Source organism: Colletotrichum chrysophilum, assembly GCF_026319265.1.
Source record: "Colletotrichum chrysophilum strain AFK26 chromosome Unknown scaffold_36, whole genome shotgun sequence".
In the NCBI taxonomy this organism is placed as follows: Eukaryota; Fungi; Ascomycota; class Sordariomycetes; order Glomerellales; family Glomerellaceae; genus Colletotrichum; species Colletotrichum chrysophilum.
In genome coordinates, this window is record NW_026517323.1 from 184059 (window position 1) to 207511 (window position 23453).

The 23453-nt window shown below is 55.4% G+C and overlaps 7 protein-coding genes across 7 annotated transcripts; 5 read left to right on the forward strand and 2 right to left on the reverse strand.

The window, feature by feature from the left end:
- Window positions 1-746: 746 nt before the first annotated feature.
- Window positions 747-2307, forward strand: COL26b_005381 (uncharacterized protein; the record flags this gene model as incomplete). Its single annotated transcript, XM_053178229.1, has 8 exons — window positions 747-860; window positions 997-1067; window positions 1124-1282; window positions 1344-1450; window positions 1503-1589; window positions 1643-1808; window positions 1870-2109; window positions 2163-2307. 8 exons carry the CDS (start codon window positions 747-749, stop codon window positions 2305-2307), a joined length of 1089 nt encoding a protein of 362 aa, XP_053037820.1.
- Window positions 2308-2815: 508 nt separating this feature from the next.
- On the forward strand, window positions 2816-4094 carry COL26b_005382 (uncharacterized protein; the record flags this gene model as incomplete). The annotated part of the gene is made up of 2 exons (XM_053178230.1): window positions 2816-2928; window positions 2978-4094. 2 exons carry the CDS (start codon window positions 2816-2818, stop codon window positions 4092-4094), a joined length of 1230 nt encoding a protein of 409 aa, XP_053037821.1.
- Window positions 4095-4301: 207 nt separating this feature from the next.
- On the reverse strand, window positions 4302-4912 carry COL26b_005383 (uncharacterized protein; the record flags this gene model as incomplete). Its single annotated transcript, XM_053178231.1, has 2 exons — window positions 4302-4754; window positions 4823-4912. The coding sequence occupies 2 exons, from the start codon at window positions 4910-4912 to the stop codon at window positions 4302-4304; spliced, it is 543 nt and encodes a 180-aa protein (XP_053037822.1).
- A 1232-nt stretch (window positions 4913-6144) lies between these two features.
- Window positions 6145-6767, forward strand: COL26b_005384 (uncharacterized protein; the record flags this gene model as incomplete). The annotated part of the gene is made up of 2 exons (XM_053178232.1): window positions 6145-6352; window positions 6412-6767. The coding sequence occupies 2 exons, from the start codon at window positions 6145-6147 to the stop codon at window positions 6765-6767; spliced, it is 564 nt and encodes a 187-aa protein (XP_053037823.1).
- A 342-nt stretch (window positions 6768-7109) lies between these two features.
- COL26b_005385 (uncharacterized protein) lies at window positions 7110-8105 on the reverse strand (the record flags this gene model as incomplete). Its single annotated transcript, XM_053178233.1, has 3 exons — window positions 7110-7195; window positions 7248-7992; window positions 8052-8105. 3 exons carry the CDS (start codon window positions 8103-8105, stop codon window positions 7110-7112), a joined length of 885 nt encoding a protein of 294 aa, XP_053037824.1.
- A 1038-nt stretch (window positions 8106-9143) lies between these two features.
- Window positions 9144-10907, forward strand: COL26b_005386 (uncharacterized protein; the record flags this gene model as incomplete). Its single annotated transcript, XM_053178234.1, has 1 exon — window positions 9144-10907. One exon carries the CDS (start codon window positions 9144-9146, stop codon window positions 10905-10907), a length of 1764 nt encoding a protein of 587 aa, XP_053037825.1.
- Window positions 10908-12642: 1735 nt separating this feature from the next.
- PAN2 (poly(A)-specific ribonuclease) lies at window positions 12643-16090 on the forward strand (the record flags this gene model as incomplete). Its single annotated transcript, XM_053178235.1, has 7 exons — window positions 12643-12684; window positions 12767-13320; window positions 13373-13789; window positions 13840-14230; window positions 14524-14926; window positions 14978-15191; window positions 15247-16090. 7 exons carry the CDS (start codon window positions 12643-12645, stop codon window positions 16088-16090), a joined length of 2865 nt encoding a protein of 954 aa, XP_053037826.1.
- Between the last annotated feature and the right edge of the window lie 7363 nt (window positions 16091-23453).

Genomic DNA, 23453 nt, shown 5'->3' on the forward strand with positions numbered 1-23453 from the left:
TACTTGCGCAGTAGTACTTTTTTCCCCCTTCCCTTCCCTTCCTCAACAAGTCTTCCAGGTTGAGACACTGCAACGAGAGGGAGAGAAAGAGAGAGACAGTCTCCCACTGATGGCGGCGCTCTCGGCGAGGAGAGGAGCCCGGTGATGAATGAGATACCTGCCTAGTAGGTAGCGAGAAGTGGCATGGCACAGGGAAATCCGAAGGAAATTGAACCAGCCGTCAGGTACCCACGTTGGCTGCTGGAGGTGAATCGCGGTAGCAAGCAGCAGCTACGCAGCATGCCCCTCAGTACTTTGCCTTTCCACATCCAATGTACCGCCTGCCGTTGGACTGGCGTAAGAAATAGCAACCTGGACAGGGAAGAGGAGCTCCTCATGTACCTCACCTCTCGCAGGCAGTGTCCCTTCCCAGTCGAGCCCAGGCCCAGCACCGCACCTCACCTCATGCAACCGCGACCCAGCAAAGGGCACCCGTCACTGGAGCGATGGACTGAACGTGGGACATGGACCGGGTTCTGCTGCTCAGCCCGAGTAAAATCCCGCTCGTGGGTGTGAGCAACCAAACATAGTTAACCCGTCCACTTCCACCTATTCCAAACTTTCTTTCTGAATCTTTTCTTCCTCCAATTCCTACATCGCAAATCAGCCTTTTGGTCCGTTCGTCTCTGGCCCGTCGCAACAGACACACCTCTCACTACACAACCCCGAATACCACACAGACAGATACAGATACCCCGCCATCCATCATGGGTCTGCTGGAAGAGCTCAACATCAAGCCCGGTGTCATCTACGGCGATGACGTCCTGAAGCTGTTCACCTACGCCAAGGAGAAGGGCTTTGCCATTCCCGCTTGCAACGTCGTATGTTGTTGTTCCCTTCCGCCCTGCTCGTCGTGTTCCGCCGCCGCCGCCGCCGCCGTCGTCGGTTGCCGGAGATCAGACCGAACGACACGGAAAAGAGGGGTGTTGACAATCGGCTAACAACCCCGCCTCCCAGACCTCTTCTTCGACCGCCGTTGCTGCCCTCGAGGCTGCCCGCGAGGCCAAGTCCCCCATTGTCCTCCAGACGTACGTCGTCTCGACCTACCAACGACTTGATTGTTCTCGGTTCTGACGAGTCCCAGTTCCCAGGGCGGTGCCGCCTACTTCGCCGGCAAGGCCATCCCCAACTCTGCCGACAAGCAGGAGGCTTCCGTCGCCGGTGCCATTGCTGCCGCCCACTACATCCGCTCCATTGCCCCCGTCTACGGCGTTCCCGTCGTCCTCCACTCCGACCACTGCGCGTGAGTTTGCCCCCGATGCCAACATCTGCGTTGTCCGCACAGGAATTGACAGTCTTCGCAGCAAGAAGCTCCTGCCTTGGCTCGATGGCATGATCTCCGCCGATGAGGAGGAGTTCAAGCGCTCCGGCCACCCCCTCTTCTCCTCCCACATGATTGACCTTTCCGAGGGTTCGTGCCGGCCCCGATACCTTCTGAACAGCACGAGACTGACATGCAACAGAGGAGGTCGCCTACAACATCGAGACCACCGCCAAGTACCTCAAGCGCTCTGCTCCCATGAAGCTGTGGCTCGAGATGGAGATCGGAAGTAAGAGGCACGACTCAATCATGCCCTGAACGCCGTAACTAACAATCACACAGTCACTGGTGGTGAGGAGGATGGTGTCAACAACGAGGATGTCGACAACAACTCTCTGTACACCCAGCCCGAGGACATCTACGCCATCTACCAGGCTCTGTCCCCCATCTCCCCCTACTTCTCCATCGCTGCCGGTTTCGGTAACGTCCACGGTGTCTACAAGCCCGGGTAAGCAATCAGCAATCAACCAGCAACCTTGACAATGAGCTCCGGTCTGACCTCTTCGCAGCAACGTCAAGCTCCACCCCGAGTTGCTCGGAAAGCACCAGGAGTTCGTCGCTGCCAAGCTTGGCAACGGCGACAAGAAGCCCGTCTTCTTCGTCTTCCACGGTGGCTCCGGCTCTGCTGTCGAGGAGTTCCAGAAGGCCATCTCCTTCGGTGTCGTCAAGGTCAACATTGACACCGACCTCCAGTGGGCTTACCTGTCCGGTATCCGTGACTACGTTACCAAGAACATTGACTACCTGAAGTAAGTGCCCTTGTTTATCAGCTGTCAGACGACGGCCTCTAACGCCCGAATAGGACCCAGGTCGGCAACCCCGAGGGTGATGACAAGCCCAACAAGAAGAAGTACGACCCCAGAGTCTGGGTCCGCGAGGGTGAGAAGGTCATGAAGGACCGTGTCAAGCAGGCCCTGTTTGACTTCAAGGCCGACAACGTTTTGTAAAGGATGGATAATGGGTGATACCTCTGCAGAGACTGGACCGAGATGTGGGGTCGCAGGCTCTGTTCCGTAGGATGAAGCTGTCAAAAGACGCCTACCTACATACATTCAAATTGAAGTAAAAGATCAAAAAAGTGCCCTCCTGTGCCACAAGATGCTCCATTGAGAAACATTGCAGCTTGGCGACATGACTCCTTAATCACAGGCAAGCACTCGAAGCCAGCTCGGCCACATCTACAGTCGCTGTGCGTGGTCTATTGTTGTGCAAGCCGCACTCTATTACATCTCTTACCATTTGCACAGTACCCCTGACGGCTGCCTGCACCCTGGTTGTCTGTGCCGTGTCTCGACGTCACCTCGGTCCTGCATCATCCCATGTTCAGCCATCACCCCACCTCATTCCTCATGTCTCTCATTTGTAAGCTCATTATCCCACTCTAACCCAACGTGATTCACAGCGGCGCTGTCTGACTTGGCTCGAACTCCACCTACGTTCTGATATCAATCCAAAATGGCTTCAATCTGGGGTCTCCTCCGGCGCAACTATTATATCTTCAATCCGCCGGTCGCGCCACGGCAAGATGGGGCTCTCCGCTTCGGTATTCTTGGTGCGGCCAACATTGCGTGAGCCAATACGATGATCTCAAAACCCACAATACTAACACCAGTCCAGGCCCATGGCTTTAATCAACCCGGCCAGATCCCATCCAGAGGTTGTCATCCAAGCAGTCGCTGCCCGCGACCCTGAGAAGGCCGCCGCGTTTGCCGCGAAGCACGGCATCCCAGACGTAAAGCCAAACTATCAGTCCATCATTGACGACCCCTCAATTGACTGCGTCTACATCCCACTCCCTAATGGCTTGCACTATGAATGGACCGTCAAGGCACTTGAGGCGGGCAAGCACGTCCTCCTCGAGAAGCCGTCCGTCGCCAATGCTCGAGAGGCGGAGGCGCTTTTCCGACTGCCACTACTCAAGGAGTCGAAGGCCCCCGTCCTACTCGAGGCATTCCATTACCGGTTCCAGCCCAGCTGGCAGTACTATCTGACCCTGGTCGACGCACCGAACGTCGAGCATGTGAAGGCTAGCGCACACATTCCGTGGTTCATTATTGGGAACGACGATATTCGGTGGGAATACGATCTTGCCGGCGGTGCTCTGATGGACCTTGGGACGTACACCATCAGTGCGATTCGCCAGACTTACGGCATTGAGCCTGACGAATGTCTGGAGGCCAAGTTCGACACCATGCCTCCCCCCAAGGACGCGGCTGACCACTCGTGGAACGTCACTTGGCGGATGAAGAACGGCGGGACCGCAGAGGCAGAGGGAACGCTGCGGGCCGGGCTCGCTGCCATCGGAGTGCCGAAGCTGATTGTCACGCACAAGGAGACCGTCGTCGAGGACGCCAAGCTGCCGGTCGGGCAGGAGAAGACGCGCAAACGCAAGATTGACTTCGCCAACTTCATGTTTGGCGGCATATGGCATCGGATCGACGTCAGTGACGAGTTCGTCATCAAGAACAAGAGCAACGGGGCGGTGGTGAAGAGGTGGACGGAGAAGCAGTCGAAGAAGGCGTACACCTTCCAGGAGGCGGGCATCCAGGCCGCCAGCGAGGAGCACTGGATCACGTACCGACACCAGCTGGAGCAGTTTGTCAACCGCGTAAAGGGGCGCGAGACGCCGTTTTGGGTGGATGGGGAGGACAGCATCAACCAGATGAGGATGATTGATATGGCGTACGAGAAGGCGGGCTTGCCGCTGCGCCATTCGCCTGGCGTCACGATTTGATGATATCACGCACGGCCCAGAATGCCTTTTCTTTTCACCATGGCTTGCTTGGAAACCGCTCCCGGTTGCTTATTTCTGATGTAGTTGTAAAATCCAACTCGCGAATGCCATGATGCTCCCAATAAGATGCATCCCCGTGATCACTCTCCCGATGACGTATAAAAACAATATCAGCCGCCCGCTCCTCCATCGAAATGTGCTGCTGTGCTAGCCCCGACTGAACCCACCCTTTGCGACTTCGATGAACTCGTCCTTGCTCACCCACCCCTTGCCCGAGATGTCTGCCATCTCAATCATCCTCCGCATGTCCGACTCGCTCAGCGTGCTGTTCACCTCGGAACACACCGCGCGCAGGCTCTCCAACGTGATGCGCCCCGTGCCGCGCGGGTCGAACATCTTCCACGCATCCTCGGCCTCCTCCTGCGGGTCGCGGCGCATCAGCATCCACGCGGCGATGGCGGAGAAGTGCTCCTGCGGCATGCGCAGACGCGACGGGCTGCAGGGGCCCCGCGCCGGATCGTGGTCGTGGGGCGGCACGCCGTGAGCGAGCAACAGGGCGTACGTTTCTGTGCGGGCGAGGTCGAAGCCGATGGCGCGCAGTGCAAACGGCCATTCGCGCGCGTTGAGGGAGCCCAGGCCTTGTTGGTCTACCACCTCCCACTGTGTTTTCCCGGCTGGTGTGAGCGGGCGATGAATTGGTGCTTGGAGGTCGGGTGGGTGAGACTTACAGCTTCTCTGATGTTGTTTTGCCAGTCCGTCGGCAGCGCGGCTAGGTCGCGACGGCCTTGGTTCATGTCGAAGAGTGACGCGGTCGTCATCTTGGCGGTGTTTGTGTTGTTGTGGAATCGGCGTTCCGGGTATCTTCAATATTGGTTGCTCCCCTAATCCGGCAGAGAAAGCCGGGTCAAGCAAGGCAGGTCGAGTCGAGAGCGTCAGTTTGAGACCAGACTCGGAGGCTGGAGGTTGAGGGTCGAGGAAGATGGAAAAATGCGATCGGGGTATCTGGAAATGCGAGCGTGATTGAAACGTCCCCTAGATGCTGCTTCTTTGAATTCCTTCAGATCCCATGCTCGTTCTCCGGCAATTGGTACGGTTGGATTGCTTGTTTACTACGCTTCACTGCTCATTCATCTCATCGCGAACTGGAGGCGCGGTGAGAAGGTACGTATCTAACCTGGAAAGCTCGATTGTGGGGCATTGTGGCTGGGACAGATCACGTGGGCAACGGTCGAGGCTGCACCAACACACCTTGGAACGCTCGTTCCATTCAATACTTCGCGAGAAGGGAGTCTAGAATACTGGATGATTTTTGCGTCAATGAAAGGGAAGCTGCTTCATTTTTGATAATTTCGGTATGATCGATGGCGGCGACCTGAACTCACCTCTTCTCCGCCGAAGAAACTCCGCGCTGGAGACCGGTTCGGAGAGCGACCAATCATTTTCAGCTTGAACCGTTCACCTCCATCCAACAGGCGTCAGTAGTCTTCCATCATCCATCGTGACTGTGTTTGCATTGCGGTGTTCGGGTGTTGCTAGTCGCTCAAGATCCTTTTCACAATGAGACCAACGTTATGCCGCCCGTTTCAGTCCACTTCCCGAGTGTTAGGTCATGAGAACCCTCTGGTACAGTGCCCTCCTTACTGAACCGGAGAAACCAGGCACTGACACGAGCCCAGGGCCTCCCGAAATCCGGCACGCCACCGCATTGGCCGCGAAAACCGGTTCGGCGCAAGATCACCGGAGTGGACAAGGTCATTGCCGTCTCGTCTGCCAAAGGAGGTGTTGGCAAGAGCACAGTTGCGGGTGAGAAAGATAATCAGAACATTAGTGAACAGAAAGAATGCGTTGTATTGACTTCCAGAAGCAAATCTATCTCTGGCTTTTGCGCGGCTAGGATATCGCGCTGGCATTCTCGACACAGACATCTTTGGGCCGTCCGTCCCTACCCTGTTCAAGCTTTCAGGGGAGCCAAGATTGTCGCAAAGTGAGTCGAATCTCTCACTCGGCTGGGTCTCATGCTGATGACCGCCCAGATAACCAACTGGTGCCAATGACAAATTATGGTGTCAAGACCATGTCGATGGGATATCTCGTACCGGAGGACGATGCTGTGGTTTGGAGGGGCCCGATGGTTATGAAGGCTATTCAACAACTGCTTCACGAGGTTGACTGGGGTAATCTCGATGTCCTGGTCTTGGACTTGCCCCCTGGAACGGGAGACACGCAACTGACCATCACCCAACAAATCATTCTCGATGGTTAGTATACCCCCAGCCGAGAGTAGTCTGACGCGGTACATGTCACTGATCATTGTCAGGATCCATCATCGTCACGACACCTCACACACTCGCCGTGAAGGACGCCGTCAAGGGCGTCAACATGTTCAACAAGGTCAACACTAATATCCTGGGCCTGGTTCAAAACATGTCACTGTTCAAATGTCCTCACTGCCATGGAGATACTCATGTGTTCGGATCGAACGACAGAGTCGAGCGCATGTGCAAAGAGCATAATATCAGCTTCCTGGGCGACATACCACTCCACCCGTCAATTGGAGACGACGCGGACCTCGGCAAACCGACTGTGGTGTCTGAACCGACAAGTGAGCGGGCAGGGATATTCCTCAAGATCGCCCAGAACATCGCTCCCAGGATCGGCCTCCGTTCACCGTAAATTGCTCGGAGGGGTGAGCTTCAAATTGGCGTGATGAGTGTAGGATACCCTGTGTAAGCAAACGTTTAGTCAACGGACCTCGAGCAGGGGTATTGTGGGCATCTCATGTATTTGTGTCAACAGTCCATTTGCGCTCCTAGCAGCACCCAGATCGGGGGGCAACCCCTTCGCATCTGGAGGGAAGAAAAGTCGTGTGTACAAACCGTTAGCCTATGTAACGCGGAAACAAGACACATTACCAGGAATGGAACGAGACTGCCAAACCACCCTTAAACGCCATCCAGCCCTCGGGCTTCCTTTTGTCGAGAGGATCATTCCCATGCATAGAAATCAGACTGTAGGTTAGTCCAGCTCGTCGTTTTGCTGGTATACGTGACGGCTGCGGGTAGGATCTTTGCGCATGGCTTGGCCGGAGCCCGTAAAGCCAACTGTGACAACGTCAGTAAAAGACCCAGACTTGATAATGAGGGGTTGGCATACCTCGGCCATGTACACCGTCGGGCGTGCGGAACATGCTGTCCTTCTTCTGCTTTCCGAACTTGGACTTGGCGTTGAACTCCTGCCACTTGCTCTTGCCCTTCTCCAGCTCCTTGGTGGCCTTGATCTTCTTGGCCTTGGGAGGCTTGGTAGCTGCATCGGCGTTCTTCTCCGCATCAAGCTTGGCTTGTTGTTCCGGGTACAAGCTAGCAGCAGCGGATGTGACGACACCGTTCGACGGGCCGGATGTCTTGGGCGGCGCAGGCTGTGCAGCCTGTTGTGCGGTGCTGGGTCCGGACGCTGGTGTTCCGTCAGCCTTGCGTTTGTTGGACATGTGTCGGATGTCCTTGGCCCGCAATGTGTCGGTCTCATCGTAGCTCTTGAACTTGACAACATAGATTGGCGCCGTCGATGAGCCGGTGATAGAGGTGATGCGCGCAGGGTAGAATCCTCTGTCGCCCGAGACCCATTTGGCCATGACAGTGTCGTTCACACGGTAGACAACAGGGGCATCATCCTTCTCTTCGACGGCTGGGGCGGCCTTTTTGAAGGCAGGATGGTTCTCCTTGGACCACTTCTCGGGGGGCGGGCTGGGGGCTTTGAGAGGTGCGGGCTTGGGTGCCTGCTTCGGCTGCAGCTCAGCAAGAGACTCGTTCAGGAGGGAAATCATGTCATTCAACTCCGCCTGCAGACTTTCGAGTTCGGGGTTTCCGGGGTCATCCTTCAGACCGGCATGGACGACGTCGAGCTGGCGAGGCAAGGTTAGCAAGCGCTCGTTTGGGAAGGTTCAGGCGGGATGGCGCGTACCTGCTCCTGGTACTGTTTGCGATCCGCCTCCAGGGCCGCGATTTCGGCGGACATTTTGGCTGTTGGATTGAAGAGATGCTGTGGAAAATATGAATACGAAGGTGACGAATGGCGGGATGCGAGTAGTTGGGCTCGAGTGGTTTGCGAAGGGTGGGTTAGCGGCAAACACAAGATGTCGCGGTGGTTGTGATGGTCAGGCCTGCTTGCGACGGACTGCGGCGGAAGTAAAGCCGCTGATGCACTTGGGTTCACTTCCAGATTCCATTGCAGCCAGAGCTTATCCAGGATCACGTGCTGATAAGAGCACATGGGAATGCATGCAACGCCCCAGGATGACCTCAAGTGAGACAGAATCTGGAGGTGCAGGCCAATGAGAGCTTACCTGATTGGGGTCCCCAGAGTGCTGGAGTGCCGCCTGTGGGTTTTAGGAATCGGGATTACAGGGGTGGGAAGAGGCGGTTGAAGCCGGGTCCTGGCGCAGACGCGGGCACTTTAGCTGGTGTGCTGGCCGTACCACAGCCTGCCCAGGTACCTAAGGTACCTAGGTAAGTAAGCCGGCCGTAATCCAGGCACTGGCACTGGCGGCACTGGCTGACGATACCTCTCTGGGGGTGTATGGTCGGTGGGTGCTGTGCTGTTTGCGGTTGCGGTTGCGGTTTAGGTGCGGGCGTGCGCGGGTGCGAATTCGGTCTCGGGTACCTTGACACCTTGACAAGCTCGACTTTCATTCTCTCCCGCAAATCTAATTAATCTCGACCTCTACCTCTCGCAACACCAACTACATTTCTTGCGCACATCGCATCGACGCAGAAGCATCATCAGCCTCGTTCTTATCGTCCAATTGGTCGCCCCCCGGTCGCTTCGCGCCGTACCGCGCCCCGGACACATCTTCACAGGCATTAGGTCATTGAAACAAGTCGGCAGCCACCGCGGCCGCATCCATCGGCCCTCCGGACAGGACGCCCACCAGCAATAGCAGCAGCAGCAGTAGCAGCAGCAGCGCATCAGAACTCACCCGCGCCTTGCTACCTACCATCCCGACACCCCAACCGGCATATGTCATACACCTATCCAGGGGGCAAATAAGCAATCATGGTTCGAGACAGAGACGGCGACGAATCCTCGTCTGCCAGCCAATCAAAACGCCCTGCCCTCAATCATCAGGAGAGCGACTCGACCAACAGCGACAACGCCGTCAGAGAACATCATCATCAGCACCGCTCCAAGCCTCAGAAGCACGTTGTTGGTGCCGGTCGCTTGCATGCACGCGTCCCATCCTCCAAAGCATTACACAAACATCATGGATCAACCGCCTCCAAGCTGAATCACCGACGCATAGCATCCCCTTCCCCCGAGCGCAAGCCCACCTTCGCAGCCACCCATCGCCGCGTTCAGTCCGACGCGAAGCTCTCTCGCGACAGCTCTTCCACGAACCTGAGCAAAAATACCTCTTCAACGAGCCTGCGCCGTAACAAGTCCCACGGCGAAGTGAACAAGAAGTCCAAGTCTTCCGACAAGCTAAAGAGGACCAACTCGAACCCCGCCGTCAACAAGGTCAAGCCGCAAAAGTCGCAGGTACACTTCGACTTGGGTAACGACGGCCAGGACGACGAATGGGTGGACGCCAGCACATCTGCCTCACCATACCTGTCGAGAAGAGGCTCCCTGGCCAGCGCCCAATCCTCAGCGAAGCCCGACGACGGCAGTGCAAACAACAGCGCGAATAACAGCGCATACAATTCTAGAACCGAAACTCCCGCAGCGCAACCGTCCCCTCCTGCCTCGTCCACCCCCGATCGCGAGACCGTTCAACACAAAGAATACTTGACATCGAGGTTGCTCCAGCGCACCCCCTCGCACGGCGCACCGCCCAAGATGACTGCAGACACCGTTTCCGTCTCGCGCCGGGGTCAATCTCAGTCCCCCGACTCCATCAGCCGCGTTTCCACCCTCGCCGACTCGCACAATATCAACACTCTGCCAGGAACAAGCTCCGGCGATGAACTGATTTCCAGATTTGTTGGCGCTGGAAGCTCCGGTGCAGCTCGCGAAGGGTCGTTCTACAACCTTCAGAGGAGACCAGACAGTCGAAGGTCCGAGGACATCCCGCAGCAAAGGCCACAGTCTTCCGCGAGCTCTGGGCGACCGTCGCGACGAGAATCCGGATTGTCAGATGATGAGGATGGCACTGCGCTTGCTCCGCGATCGGCCAGACGGTCCGCCCCCCCGGCCGAGAAATCACGAACTCAACAAAAGCTTAACTTGCAGCGAGCGAGCTCAGTGATCGAACCGGGACAGGCTGTTGGAGGTGGTGTTGGTGCAGTAGGCGCAAGCCCGCTGGTGGGGATCGGAGGCCCGGGTTACGATGGCGGCGCGAGCCGCGACCCACGTGTAGCGAAGCAGCTGGAGAAGACGGGGATGGAGTACCTCAGTGTTCGCCGGTTCCAGAACCCCGTCGCGCGATCTTTAGATCGCTTAGCGCAGGCCAATCGCCAGAACAAGAACCAGCGCATACCTCGCAATGGCACTGCCAGTCTCAATGGAAAGGCGGCGTCGATGCGGAGTGGCATTGTGTCGGGCCAGCACACGCGAGCTTCCAGCATCAACGAGAGCAGTGCCGCCGCTGCGAGAAGGCCAATGACACCCCGCGCCCAGTCAATCAGGACGAATGGTGCCGGATCAAGCTTCGAGGCCGATGTTGACGACCACCAGAGCAGCCGGGCTCTACACGAGGGAGCCGGAACTCAAGGACTTAGTGGATCCAGTCTTGTTGGCGGAGAGGAAGATGAGGGTGTAACGGCCATTCTGCGGAACCTCTGGGAGAAGAGCCTAGACCTCAGTGCCAGCCAGGACTAGGAGGATTTGCCTAGCGGTGAGGACTTGGATCTCATTCCGAAGGAATAAAGTGGGGAGAGCAGACAGCACACACAAAGGCGCGACTTGTCTGGGAGTTCATTGCTGCAGTGGCTTCTTCGTTGTTCAGTCATGCCTTTGCTCTCCCAGCAGTTCACATGCATCACTGCATGTTCCCGGTGTAGTAATGCGCTTCAGTTCTTTCAGACTTGGAAAGCGCTTGTTTTAACAATAAAGGTGTACTATGAATGGTATAGGTGGGCGGGCAGGCAAGGATGAGCTTTTTGGTCGCCAAGCACTTCAGATAGACAGTCGTAATTGGCAGGAAATATAAAAGTAATAATTGATGGCGAGCCATGTACACAGAGGCAGTCGATTGCTGCTTCGCTGTCTGCAATTGTTGTTGTCACGTCCGCAACATCATGACCGAAACGATTTGATAGTTGAAGAAGTATAGAACGGTGGACTGACTACTAATGGGGGAAAACATCGGCGTGCAATACGCCCGGGCTTGATTTGGCCACCGCGGGGTTTATGTGATTGTTTATTTCCGAATTTAAACTGAAAACTAAGCACCAACACCTTGCGTTCAAATCCTACTTGCCTTAAACGGATCTTCTCTCTGCACGTACTGGAGAACTCTTACTGAAGGGATTGGGGTGGGTAATATCAGACCGACGCTCACCGGAGCGGAGCTGTTGGTTTGGCCAATGAGCTCTCGGTGAAGGCGTTGGTGGAAATTGGTCTCACCTCAGATCTGGTTTCGGAAATATTCCGGATTCCTTAGAGAGTTCGGCGACAGAGCGAGAGACTCGAGCCAAACCCAGCCTCCCCCACACTCAACCTCCCTACCCTGTCCGCCTCATGCAAGCGGCTTAGCTCCGTTGGGCGCGACACCTTGTCTCTGCTGCCACTTGCTCGAGCTGCGCGAAGCTGCGGGGGTCGCGATCCGGTACCTTATTTGTGCACTTCTCTTTTTTTGACGTATGGGAGCGACCGGCTGCGACCCGTTTGCCGGCTTTCTTGGTATCGCATTACTCGTTTAGAACTATGGTCATTTGGGCGAGGAAGCGAAGACCAAAATGGACGGAGATTGGGACGAGGTAAGTAGCAATCCGGGCCCCTCCTCGCCTGTGGTGTTGCGGCTCGAGTTCCAGTGGGCGAGCCTCACCATACCTACCTCCGCGCGTCGCGGCTGTATTGCACCTTTTACGATGATGGGCGCTTTGATCTGAGCTTCGTTGACAAAGTCCGCCATCCAGGTCGCCCGCATCCCCTTTCCGCCTCCGGGCGTCCACGCCATGGCCACGCCCGTAACGACAATGGCATTCGATACGGCGCAAGAGCTGCTCTGGACGGGCAACGAATATGTAAGATTCCGATTGACGGCTGTCCGAAGCTGTCCGAGCCTGACCAGCTGCAGGGAAGAGTCACGTCATTCTACGGTAGCGAGCTCCAACGATATACTTCTTTCAAAGCGCATACCACAACCGATGGGCCCGTCCGACAGATCTTAGTGAACGACAAGGGCGTCGTGGTGTTGGGGTCGAGAGATATACACATGGCCTCGCGTAAAGGCCCTCCCATATGGCACATAAGGTGCGTAGCGACACACGCGGCTGAGAAGGACGGATCTGACTGACGTCAGTGTAGACATGACGACATGAAGGACTTACGATGCATGAGTTTTACGTCCAAGGGGACGTCAGAGATCCTTGTTGCCGGTTTTCAGGACACCATGTTTGTGATTGATCTCGCTAAGGGTGAGGTGGTCAAGCAGGTATGCTTTTCGCCCTCGTCCAGTCGCAGAGCTTCGCTGACAAGATCAGGTGCCGACGGCGCATTCGTATAAAGTTATGAAGAAAAGCAGGTATATCTGCGCTGCGACTAAAGAGGGCACGGTCAACCTGATCGATGCGGCCAATTTTACTGTCGTCAAAAGCTGGAACGCTCACTCGGCTCTCATTAGCGACATGGACGCCCAGCACGACTTCATCGTCACTTGCGGCTATTCACTGCGCCAAGGCCAGAACTACATGTTAGATCCCTTTCTGAATGTCTTCGATATCAAGAAGATGTCGTCAATGTCGCCGATTCCATTCCCTGCTGGCGCCGCCTTTGTCAGGATGCACCCTCGAATGTCGACCACCACCATAGTCATGTCTCAAAGCGGCCAGATGCACGTCGTCGATCTAATGAATCCGAACACTAGCAATGTACGGCAGGCTAACACAATGACGTATTTGACTATGTTCGAGATCGCGCCATCTGGTGAGGCCGTTGCTCTTGCGGATGCCGAGTTCAACATCCATATCTGGGGTTCTCCATCTAAGCTTCGATTTGTTGACTTCGCATCGCAAACTGAATTTGCGACGCCCGAAGAACCCCTTCCAAGTATCGAGTGGACTGCCGACACGTAAGTGCATGGAGATCCTGAAATACTCTACCGCTTGCTGACTTGCTTGTAGACCTCTGAACTCTATCGGCACGCCCTACTACCGAGATGTATTGCTGTCGGCTTGGCCAGATCTTGTGTCTGATGTTGGAGCTCCTCCCACCAAGCTGGATCCGCAGTTTCTGTCTGGCCTCAAGGCGACGGACTTTGGAATGTATGGACGTAATACAAGAGGGTTCCGAAGAAACCAAGTGGAAGACACCCGCAATCTGGACAAAGCCAACGCGTCAGGTATTCTGGCGCCCAAGTTCCTCAGCGAAAAAGCCAGGGAGTTTGCCAAGACTCCCGACAACGACGACGAAAAGGTCGATGATGTTGCAAACGCGCTGATGCGCATGGACATTGATCCTCTAAAGGCAGAGTGTCCGCCAATGTACCGGAACGTGGAGATCAAGTACAGCAAATTTGGCGTTGATGATTTTGACTTTGGGTATGTCAGCTCGTCGTTTCTGGCAATGGAAGCCCACTCACGGTCGACAGGTTCTACAATAGGACGCAGTACTCCGGTCTTGAAATCCACATCGCCAACTCTTACGCCAACTCCCTGCTTCAGGTGCTGCATTTCACGCCCCTTCTTCGGAACATAGCGCTCCAACATGCGGCGACCGCTTGCGTCGAAGACACATGTCTTTTGTGCGAAATGGGTTTCTTGTTTGACATGCTGCAAAAGGCCGAGGGCTCAATCTGTCAGGCAACCAACATGCTGAAGACTCTCAGTCATCATCCTCAGGCCGGTCCTCTTGGGCTTCTTGAGGAAGACCCTAATGGCTCCAGTCTGACCGTAATGCTTCAAGGCTTGGTCAGATTTCTCACTGAGAAAATCGTGGTAGATTTCAAGTCAATCCAGCCGGGTTCAGGCTTGATGGATCAGGTGTGTTGACTGCCCCTTTTTCTTGGGAGCTCAGCTAAATCTTTCCAGATGCTGTCGACCTCAGCGACAAGTTTCATTAGGTGTATGAACTGTAGGAGCGAGTACACTCGACCGGGCTCTGGCTTCTTCCAAGAACTGATGTATCCGCAACAAAGTGTAAGCATTTCCTCTGTGCTATGCCTGTACTTGGCGGCGCATTCTGACCGGGTTTGGCATCACAACTTCCGTTTGGGCTTGGCTGTTCCGGGATGCTCCTCCTTAGCACCGTAGTGCAAATCGCTGACTGTTTACAGAAGAGCATGGTGCGGAACCAGAAGGCTCCCAAGGTAACCTTCTCCCAAATACTCAAGTCGAGCGTCGAGAGAGAGACCACTTCCAAAGGCTGGTGTAGCAGATGCCAGCGGTACCAGAACATTGCAGCTAGAAAGACCATTCACAGCATCCCTGCCGTCTTTGTCATCAACACTCTTATCAACAGTCCGGAGCATAGGCGCTTTTGGTCAACACCAGGGTTCCTGCCTGAGGAGATTGGCGTCATAGTAGACCATGGCCAATTTTTCTGCTACGAAGGCGAGGATCTCAAACTTCATCTACAGCGCGGTATTCACAACATAACTGTGTATTCCCTCGTCGGCATGGCCGTGAATATCGACCCAGGTGCAGGGCAAAAGCCTCACCTGGTCGCCATGGTGAATGGTACGTTTTCTCGATGTGCATTGAAGAGCACCGGGACTAACTTTCGGTCAGTCGCCCACGCGCAGCCCCAGGTGCCTCAAACAAGCCAGTGGCATCTTTTCAACGACTTCCTCGTGCGGCCCGTTGCAACCGAGGAGGCACTCGCGTTCCATCCTGCATGGAAGATGCCATCAGTTGTCGTTTTCCAGCTCAAGGAGGCGAACAACAAGATAGACATGGACTGGAAGAAGAACATCGATACCTCTTTGCTGTACCAGGACACCAAGTAAGCTCCGTCTCGGCAACCTTTTGCACGCCATACCCCTACTGACCCTTACCAGCCCGCATGTGGACGGCAAGACTTACCGCGCCCTGGATTTGGCCACCGAACAGCCTGGGCCGGAAAGCATTGTCGCTCTGGATACCGAGTTCGTTGCTGTCCGTCAGCCAGAGATCGAGATGAATTCGGACGGCGAGAGGGAGACGATCCGGCCAATAGTGTACGCTCTTGCGAGAGCTTCCGTCGTTCGAGGTCAGGGAGAGGACGAAGGGGTTCCGTTTATCGATGACTACATCTCCATCAGGGAGCCCATCGTGGATTACCTGACCTCGTATTCCGGCATTACTCACGAGGACCTGGACCCGCGGGTGTCCAAGCATAACCTTGTGTCCCTCAAGGTCGCATACAAGAAGCTCTGGATACTCCTGAATCTGGGCTGTAAGTTTCTAGGCCATGGTCTCAAACAGGACTTCCGGGTGATCAATATCCATATTCCCAAATCCCAGGTCGTTGACACCATTGACCTTTTCTTCCTCAAGTCTCGCCTGCGAAAGCTGTCTCTGGCCTTCCTGGCATGGTATCTGCTGAAGGAGGACATTCAGCTAGAAACACACGATTCGATTGAGGACGCTAGGACGGCGCTGAAGCTGTATCGCAAGTATCTGGAATTCGATGATGCCGGCGTGCTGGAGCCCATGCTTCAGGACATTTATCGCGCAGGTAGAGAGAACAATTTTAAGCCGCCAAAGAGAGGTCTGGATGTCCAAAGAGCTCTGACGCCTCCTCCGCTTGCAAGCGAGGCAGCGGCTGCCCCTACGACGCCATCTGCCGTCGAGCAGGTGTCGGGCAATGGGTTCGGCGCAGGTGCGACGTGGACGCCAGGCAAGGGCTCCCCCTTGCGATGAGAGCAAAGGTAGTCACAACATAATGCCCGGGCCCTGGTCGATTGTCGACGGGAAAACTGGCAGATAGAGTTAGATAGAACCCCTAAACAATACTACGCGCTCGGGTTCCTCTTTTTTGTTTTCCCCTTCTGGCGCGCTTTTCCTTCCATCGTCTCTACCGCCTCGGTGTCGTCTCTGTCATTTCGGTGTCTTCTTCGTCTCGGTGTCGTCTCGTATCCATCGTCTTCGCCATTCTTCCCACCCCTCACACAGGTTCTTCATCGTCTTCGTCGTCGTCACACCCCTATCCCCCCCGGGTTCTTCACCGGACGCACGCCCCCCGGCTTGTCGCTTCAGACCCGGCCATACACTCTCCAAGACCGGTTTAGCGGAGGTCCATCCAGGTCCATTCGTAGGGCTGACATGGACCCCGATGATCTTGAAAGTCAAATCCGGAGAGGTTCCCGGGATTTTCTGGCCAATGGAATAACAGGATCACAACGACTGATTGTTTTACGGTCCAAAAGACTTCCTGAGCTGATGTACTTACTGATCGTGGGACAGATACCAGCCATGCGGAATATCTTTATATATCCCGCCTCGCCCCCCAACTTCGCTTCTTCTTCTTCTTCTTTTCTTCTTCATGACTTGTCATCGACTTCTTAGCTTGCTATGGATTTCATTCGTTTCGTCTGCGCCGCCCTGACCGAAGCACGGTTCGTCAGGGCCTGGGTTCATGTCCCAGTCGACAATACTTGCTCCTGCCTGCTCGTTACATGCGTCGGCCTCGGTGCGGTTTACCTCGCCAGGTCCTGGGTTAATGTCCCTGTTTTTTCCGCCCTCCTCGTTCCTCGTTTGGCCTTTGCCGCCTTCGTCCACCGGCCCTCTCGTAGGGCGTCTGGAGGTGTTGGTTCAGCTTTGGTTGGTGTGTCAGGTTCGTCTTCTATCTCTATCCATCCCCCTCTTACTCCCTCGGCTGTGGCCATGCCGGTTCGCGCTTTTCTGCGCTCTCTTCCCCCCTCTCCAGTCCCCCCCTCTACTGTCGTTACCGCTACTCCTCTCCCAGCCCAATCCTCTCCGGTGTTTGAACCGGAATTTGAGCACCATACTGCACACATTGGTAGGATTATCGATCCTGGTTCGCCTTTTGGGCCCAGATCACCCCCTTTCATTCATCACACCATGGCTGTGCACTTCCTTCCCCCTCCCCCTGCCCCTCCCCCTGCCCCTCCCTCTGCCCCTGCCCCTTCCCCTCCACCACCCTCTTTTGATGCACTTATGGCTTGTGTAGATTATCAGCAACGCTGTCTTCGCCAGATCGGAGTCGGCCAGAGCTCGTCTTCCCCGCCTCGCACTCCCCGTCGTCTTCTCTTTCCTCCTCGCTCTCCCACTGTTGACTCTTTCATCTCTTCTCCCCGTCCTGCTTCTCCCTCCGTTACCGTCTCTTCTCCTGTTCCTTCCTTCGATGCACTCATGTCCCGCGTCGAGGATCAGCAGCGCGCTCTACATGAACGAGGTTTGATTTCTCGTCCCGCTCCGTCTCCTTCCCCTGCTCCGTCCCCCTCTCCCTCTCCTTCTCCCTCTCCTTCCCCCTCTCCTTCCCCCTCTCCTTCTTCTTGCTCTGCCCATCCCCCTCCACGCAGCCCTGACACCATGGATCGTAACATGGCAGCTATGTTCGCAAAAGCAGCCGAGAGCGATCGCCTTGTGGCAATCAAACTTGCTCAGCTCAAGGAGTTGGCGGCTGGCATGACGTTTCGACCCGCCACCCCCAAGAACCCAACGACCCCGGAGAAGTCATACGACTACTCAGAATGGAGCCCTACGCCTATTACCATCTCAATCGACTTCGAACCGACTGTCTTTGCTTCGGACGCTTCCTTCTCTTACACTCGTTCACCTACGCACTCACCTGTGCTGGCCCTTCCTTCTGCCGTTGCTGAGTGGGACCATCCTGATTCTGCCTCTGCTTCTGCTTCTGCTTCTACATCCTCTCTTTCTGCTGTTGCCGAGTCGGATCCTCCTTCTGCTTCTGCGTCCTCTCCTTCTCCTGCTTCCCCCTCTCTCCGAGACGAGGACATCAAGGCCTTGCAACGGTTTGCTCGCAACGTTCAAACTAACATTCTCTCCAAGTCTGGCAGGTTACTCCCTCCTTCGTGGGAACCTCCTTCTTTCAAAGGTCCCTACCTCGCTCCTGACTCACCGCGTCCTCCTTCGCCTCCTCTCCGCGACGAGGACATTGAAGTTCTGCAGCGGTTTGCTCGGAACGTTCAATCCAACATTCTTTCCAAGTCAGGCAAGTCACTCCCTCCTTCATGGGAACCTCCCTCTTTCACAGGTCCCTACCTCGCTCCTTCTTCACCGCGTCCTCCGTCTCCTCCTCCCCCTCGTCCTAGGCGAGTTGTTCGAATCAATCGGCGTACGAGCCGTCTCCTCCGCTGAAGCCTTTGCCTCGACGCACTTCATTCAGCTTTCTGTTCGGGAGTCACCGCAGTGCATTGCAACGACTCTCGAGCTTCATTTTATCTTCGTGTTCTGGTTTGGGAAGTCATTGGGCTTCTTTGAACTACTATGGTATCTCCTCTCGCCGTGTCATCTTCCTCGCATCATTGAAAAAGGTAAGTCATCTCTCCCTCTCCTCTTCGTGTGACATGATATGTGTGTGCTAACTTAGATCGCCACTTCGACTGTGATCTCACAACAAAAGGTAAGATATTTCCCCCTTCCATTTCTTTTTTTTTCTTTGGATATTGGCTAACCACTTGTGCATTTTCACATTCACAATGAGGCTTCTCGACATTCCAAGAAGGTAAGTCATCTCTCTTTCCCTCGTATGACGTGACATGCTTGTACTAACCCAGACCGCCAACTCGACTGCGATCAAAAAGAAGAAAAGGTAAGATACTTTCCCATTCCATTTTCTTTTGACATCGACTAACCACTTGACTGCTCACACACTCGGGGAACATGATGCATCTCAAAAGGTGAGCAATTCTCTCTTTCCAATCTTGCTCTTCCTTGACCTTGACTAACTACTCGACTGTCCATCATCCTGACTTTGACACGATTCAAATCAGAAGGTAAGATACCCCGCACTCTCAATATGATCTGACAATGACTGACTACTTGGCTGCACGCCATCCTGTCTTTGTGATGCATGATGCAACCCAAAAGGTGAGCAAGTCTATCTTTCCCCCTCCGTCCTTCCTTGACATTGGCTAACATCTTGGTCTCTATGTAAACAAATGTTTCCTGTAATGTCTCTGTCGTAAGAAGTAATGTTGTGTGTGCATCGTTGTGACTTTCTTCCATGTTTCCCTGGTGACATGTAAGTCTTTGGCCAAGTGTTCCTGCCAGGCACAACTGTCCTCCATGAGCCTTGCCGCTGGGGCTTGCCGGTGTGACGTCCCACTGCTGCTACAAGTGAGGATGTCATTTCAGGCTATACTTCCACCACGCAGTTTCTACTGCTCAATGCTAAGCAAAGGCTGCACACCCGCAAGCCACGGTTGACGGGTTTGATATCCTGGCATAGCTTCAGCATGCATCTACATGGCAGGGCGAACCGTCTTGGTCATTGTAGAAGACATGGCTGGAAGGGCGTGCCCGTAATGCTCAATCGCGTCCACTTGAGCCAGGAGCTTGTCGTGCGTTAGCATGGTATGCAATGTCGTCATCTCCCAACTTCTGATCATCCTCCCAAGAGACCGAGCACCAGCGTATTGTGATCACGTATCAGCATTAATGCCCTACGTTTCTGCAGCTGGATTTGTTTTCTGAGATGACACAAGGCCCTGAAGAAATGAACCCTCAGGGTTAAGGTGTGTCTGACGGGTAGCAGGTCATATCAACTACACAGCCATTACACACAAAGCGATGGCAGTGAGATCAATATCCCAAGGCGAACCCTCAACATGAGCAGCGGTATGTCAGATAGCCCTGACAGGTCTGCAAACGCAAGGCCGGGATCGAGAGAGATGTTGGCTTCTGAAAGACAAATGCTGTGCGCCACGAGAAGCGTATAGAACCCCATACCAGCACCTGTAGGAATTTGATAGGAGTCATGCTGCGAAGTCGTGTGACAAACATATCAAGCGATAGCCCACATTCACTCCATCAAGGCGCTTGGCCGTGGGAGTTGAACTCGCAGAGCCATGTATGCCATCACGTGCTCTCCCTCACTTATGAATACCGACGCGATATCCGCGCAACCACCGTGTTCACGTGTAACTTACGTTAGTCGGCAACAAAAGTGCGTCCCGCGAGGCCGAGATCCGGGGGGGTTCGTGGCCTATCGGCTTCGTTAAGCGGAAACCCAGTCGCCGTCCATCCACCGGAAGGGAAGCATCCGCCTAGCGATCTTTTCCATGCCGTCCTTGGTGGTGAGCGAGTTTCGCGACTTCGCGAGAATACGGTGTGGCATTGCCGAGATCCTTGACAGCGTTCAACGAGCAAGGGTGAAGAAGGGCTTCTCCGGTTGTGGAAAAGCCCGCATCAGGTCGTGACGGTGTTTCTCGTCGCAAGGTGAAGCCGGAATGCGGGCCAGCCACCGGGGAGCACAGGAGAGGCTTCTCGGCTCAGGTTCCCAAAGGCGCGGGAGCATCCGGGTTGGTGGGTGGGTCATAGAGAGAGAGGAAGTCTGATTAGGGTGTCGCGATTGGGCTTCCTGACAATCTGGTCCCCTTGGAGCCCGATCTGGGAGTCATCCCATGCGTCGTCGAGGTCAGACGGCAGGGGTCTGCGTGAGCTGTGATAACCGAGCTGTTGTCTAGACTGTCTTGCAGCCGGCTTCTCGGGGACGAGTAGCCGGAAAACGGGTGATGTTGTGTTGAGTTCGACGACGAGCCGCACCACGTCAGTTTCTTCGATACAAGCTCAAGGGGACCCTCCGAGACAGGGATGTGTGGAAATGCAGCTGGACCGCCACGATGGACGGTGGACGTTTCCATGTCCAATCCCAGCGCAGCCTTCTTTGAGACGGACAAGCGTCATCCCGCGGGATGGGGATGGGGATGGGGATGGAGCACAGGCGCAGGTTCGCGCTAGGTTCCTGGCTTTACAGGCCAGTGACACAATTGTAGGAAGGGAGGAAAAGACCGAGGTGCATAGTAAATTTCCAGGTGAGGCATTGAGTATTTCCGGAATGAGCTGGGCGCGGAACCGGATTCGCCAGAGACAATTCCGGGGTCGGGCTGTACTCTGTAGACGATGAGCAAACATGGATTTTGGGAATTGGGAATTTGTCGTTTTTCCACCAGTGGCTTTGCCCGAACCGAGCTCCCGGGAATTTTACGCAGCACCCTGGCTACCTACCCACCTGCCCTTGATGCAAGGTCCTGGTCGGTGACATGACGCACGGGTGATGGTGAGGCTATTGCTAGCAGCTCGCGTCTTCGCTTTTACGGCGAAAATGTTGAAGACGCCGATATGAGGTTGACAGCCAAGGTTTAGCAATGTCTTTTTGGGGGGATGAGATGTGTTGGACCCTTGCTGTGTTTGGTGTTGTTCACAGAGACATGGTGTCTTGGGCCGCGAGTTTCCGCGGCGGTATCGGGGGGAGGGTGGCTGGATGATTGGAAGAGGAGGCCTCAATTGTTGATTCTCGTCTCTCTCGATAGCCGAAGATTATCGTTGATGGACGGGATAGAGTTTGGGGAGTCTGCAAGGGGATGCGTGCACCTATGGAGTGGAAGCATGCAATGCGTGGTGGTTCAGTGTTCCCGCGGTGGTCCCGACCGCCGCGACATTGCCGTGGTTGAGGGCCGAGATTGGCTCACCGACCCAAGACGGCTTCGGTTCGTTGGGGCCGCAAAGACCGGTAGGGCTACTTAGTACTCCCAGGTGGCTCAACAGGTTCACAGGCTGCATGCCAGCGACGAGAGGCGTTGAAGATATCGCGTGTGGGCCGGGAATAGCGCGGGTGTTGGGGGCCAAAGAGACAACAACAACACACACAAAGGGTCGGATCGTCTCTCAATAATTTCAACGGGCCGCCGTTCGGTGAGACACAATGAGCGAGGTGTGCGAGGTGAGCGGCAGACTCAACGGGACGCGGGCGTTGGAAACATGTCACATTGGACGTCCTCGGTGAGCCAAGGTCAGTGGAGATGTGGTGGCCGAGGATGTCCAATCGTTACGTGCTTATGTGTGCAGGTGGAATTGGTGGTAAGGACAATATGATGATGGTGAGTGGTCAGCTGTTGAGAAGGCAGAGGGGCCGGCCACCTCAGGGTCTGGGCTTGGACGGCACAGGACACTTGGCGGCAGCAGAGCGGGTGTTTTCGTTTTATCGATAGGCGGCTACCTTAGCGCATGTGTACGTAAGCCATATAGTGGGCCTCGATGGCCCGTGTGCCACTACCCCGCATTCTCGCAGCAGATGGCAGGCAGGCGGTTCCCGGCCTAGGGCAGCCGTTCCCAGTCCAGTCCAGTCCAGTCCAGTCCGGTCCAGCAGGGCACTTACAGCGCAACCTGCCCCAGCGCTGCACACCTACCTAAGGTAAGCCAGATCCAATCCCAAGCCGTCCAATGTCATAGGTTCTTTTGTACCAACCCAAGTGGCCGCCCGCCTTAACCTCCCGTCGTGTTATTCATGCTTAACGCGCCCATCCAGAGCGAGACCAGAAAGGCACCTCAGCTTCTGAACGCGACCGTGCTGGCCACCAGCTGCCTACCCCAACTTTCAAAGCACCTGGTGATCTATTCCAACGGCTTGATCGGCATCGTCGGGGCTTTCTCGTCTCTTCTCGGGAGGACCAAGGGGGAGAGCCCAAGAACACCAAGGGAAGAGCTGCGCGTTGGGGATGCACCCGTCGCACCTCGCACCTCGCACCTCGCACATGGCATCCCGTTTCCATGTCTCTCCACAAAGGCCGATCAACAAGACATGCACGCGACTCCAATCATCCAGCAGTGGACTTTCGACGTCCGTAACGAAGAAAACAACGAAACACCCGCCCAAGTCTCGTCCGCGGACAAGACATTGGCCGTGTCGGCGGGAGGCGGAGCAATCCAATCGCATGGAATCGCCAGCGCCAACCACCAAGCGATCCAAGTAGGTACTGCCTAAGTCAGCTCAGCCAGCGATCGACATCCGTTTCATTGCTGTTGCTCTTTTTTGCCGTCTTCGCAGGGGGTGCATTCATCCTCAGACGGTGCAAGCCTGCCGCCCACCGTCTTGGGGGAGAGCAGCTGTGGCCGTCGTCCGTTCGTCTGCCCCAATGCTGGCATTATCAGGAGATTTCCTCTATCAATGGCACCGGTGACGTTGTCCTGCCGGCCCATCAGCTACCGTCCGCTGTCCCCAACCCTCCATCGATACTCCCTCGATCTGCACACGCAGAAACGGGTCAAGCTCGTCGTTCGTTGTCGGCGACGAGCTGCT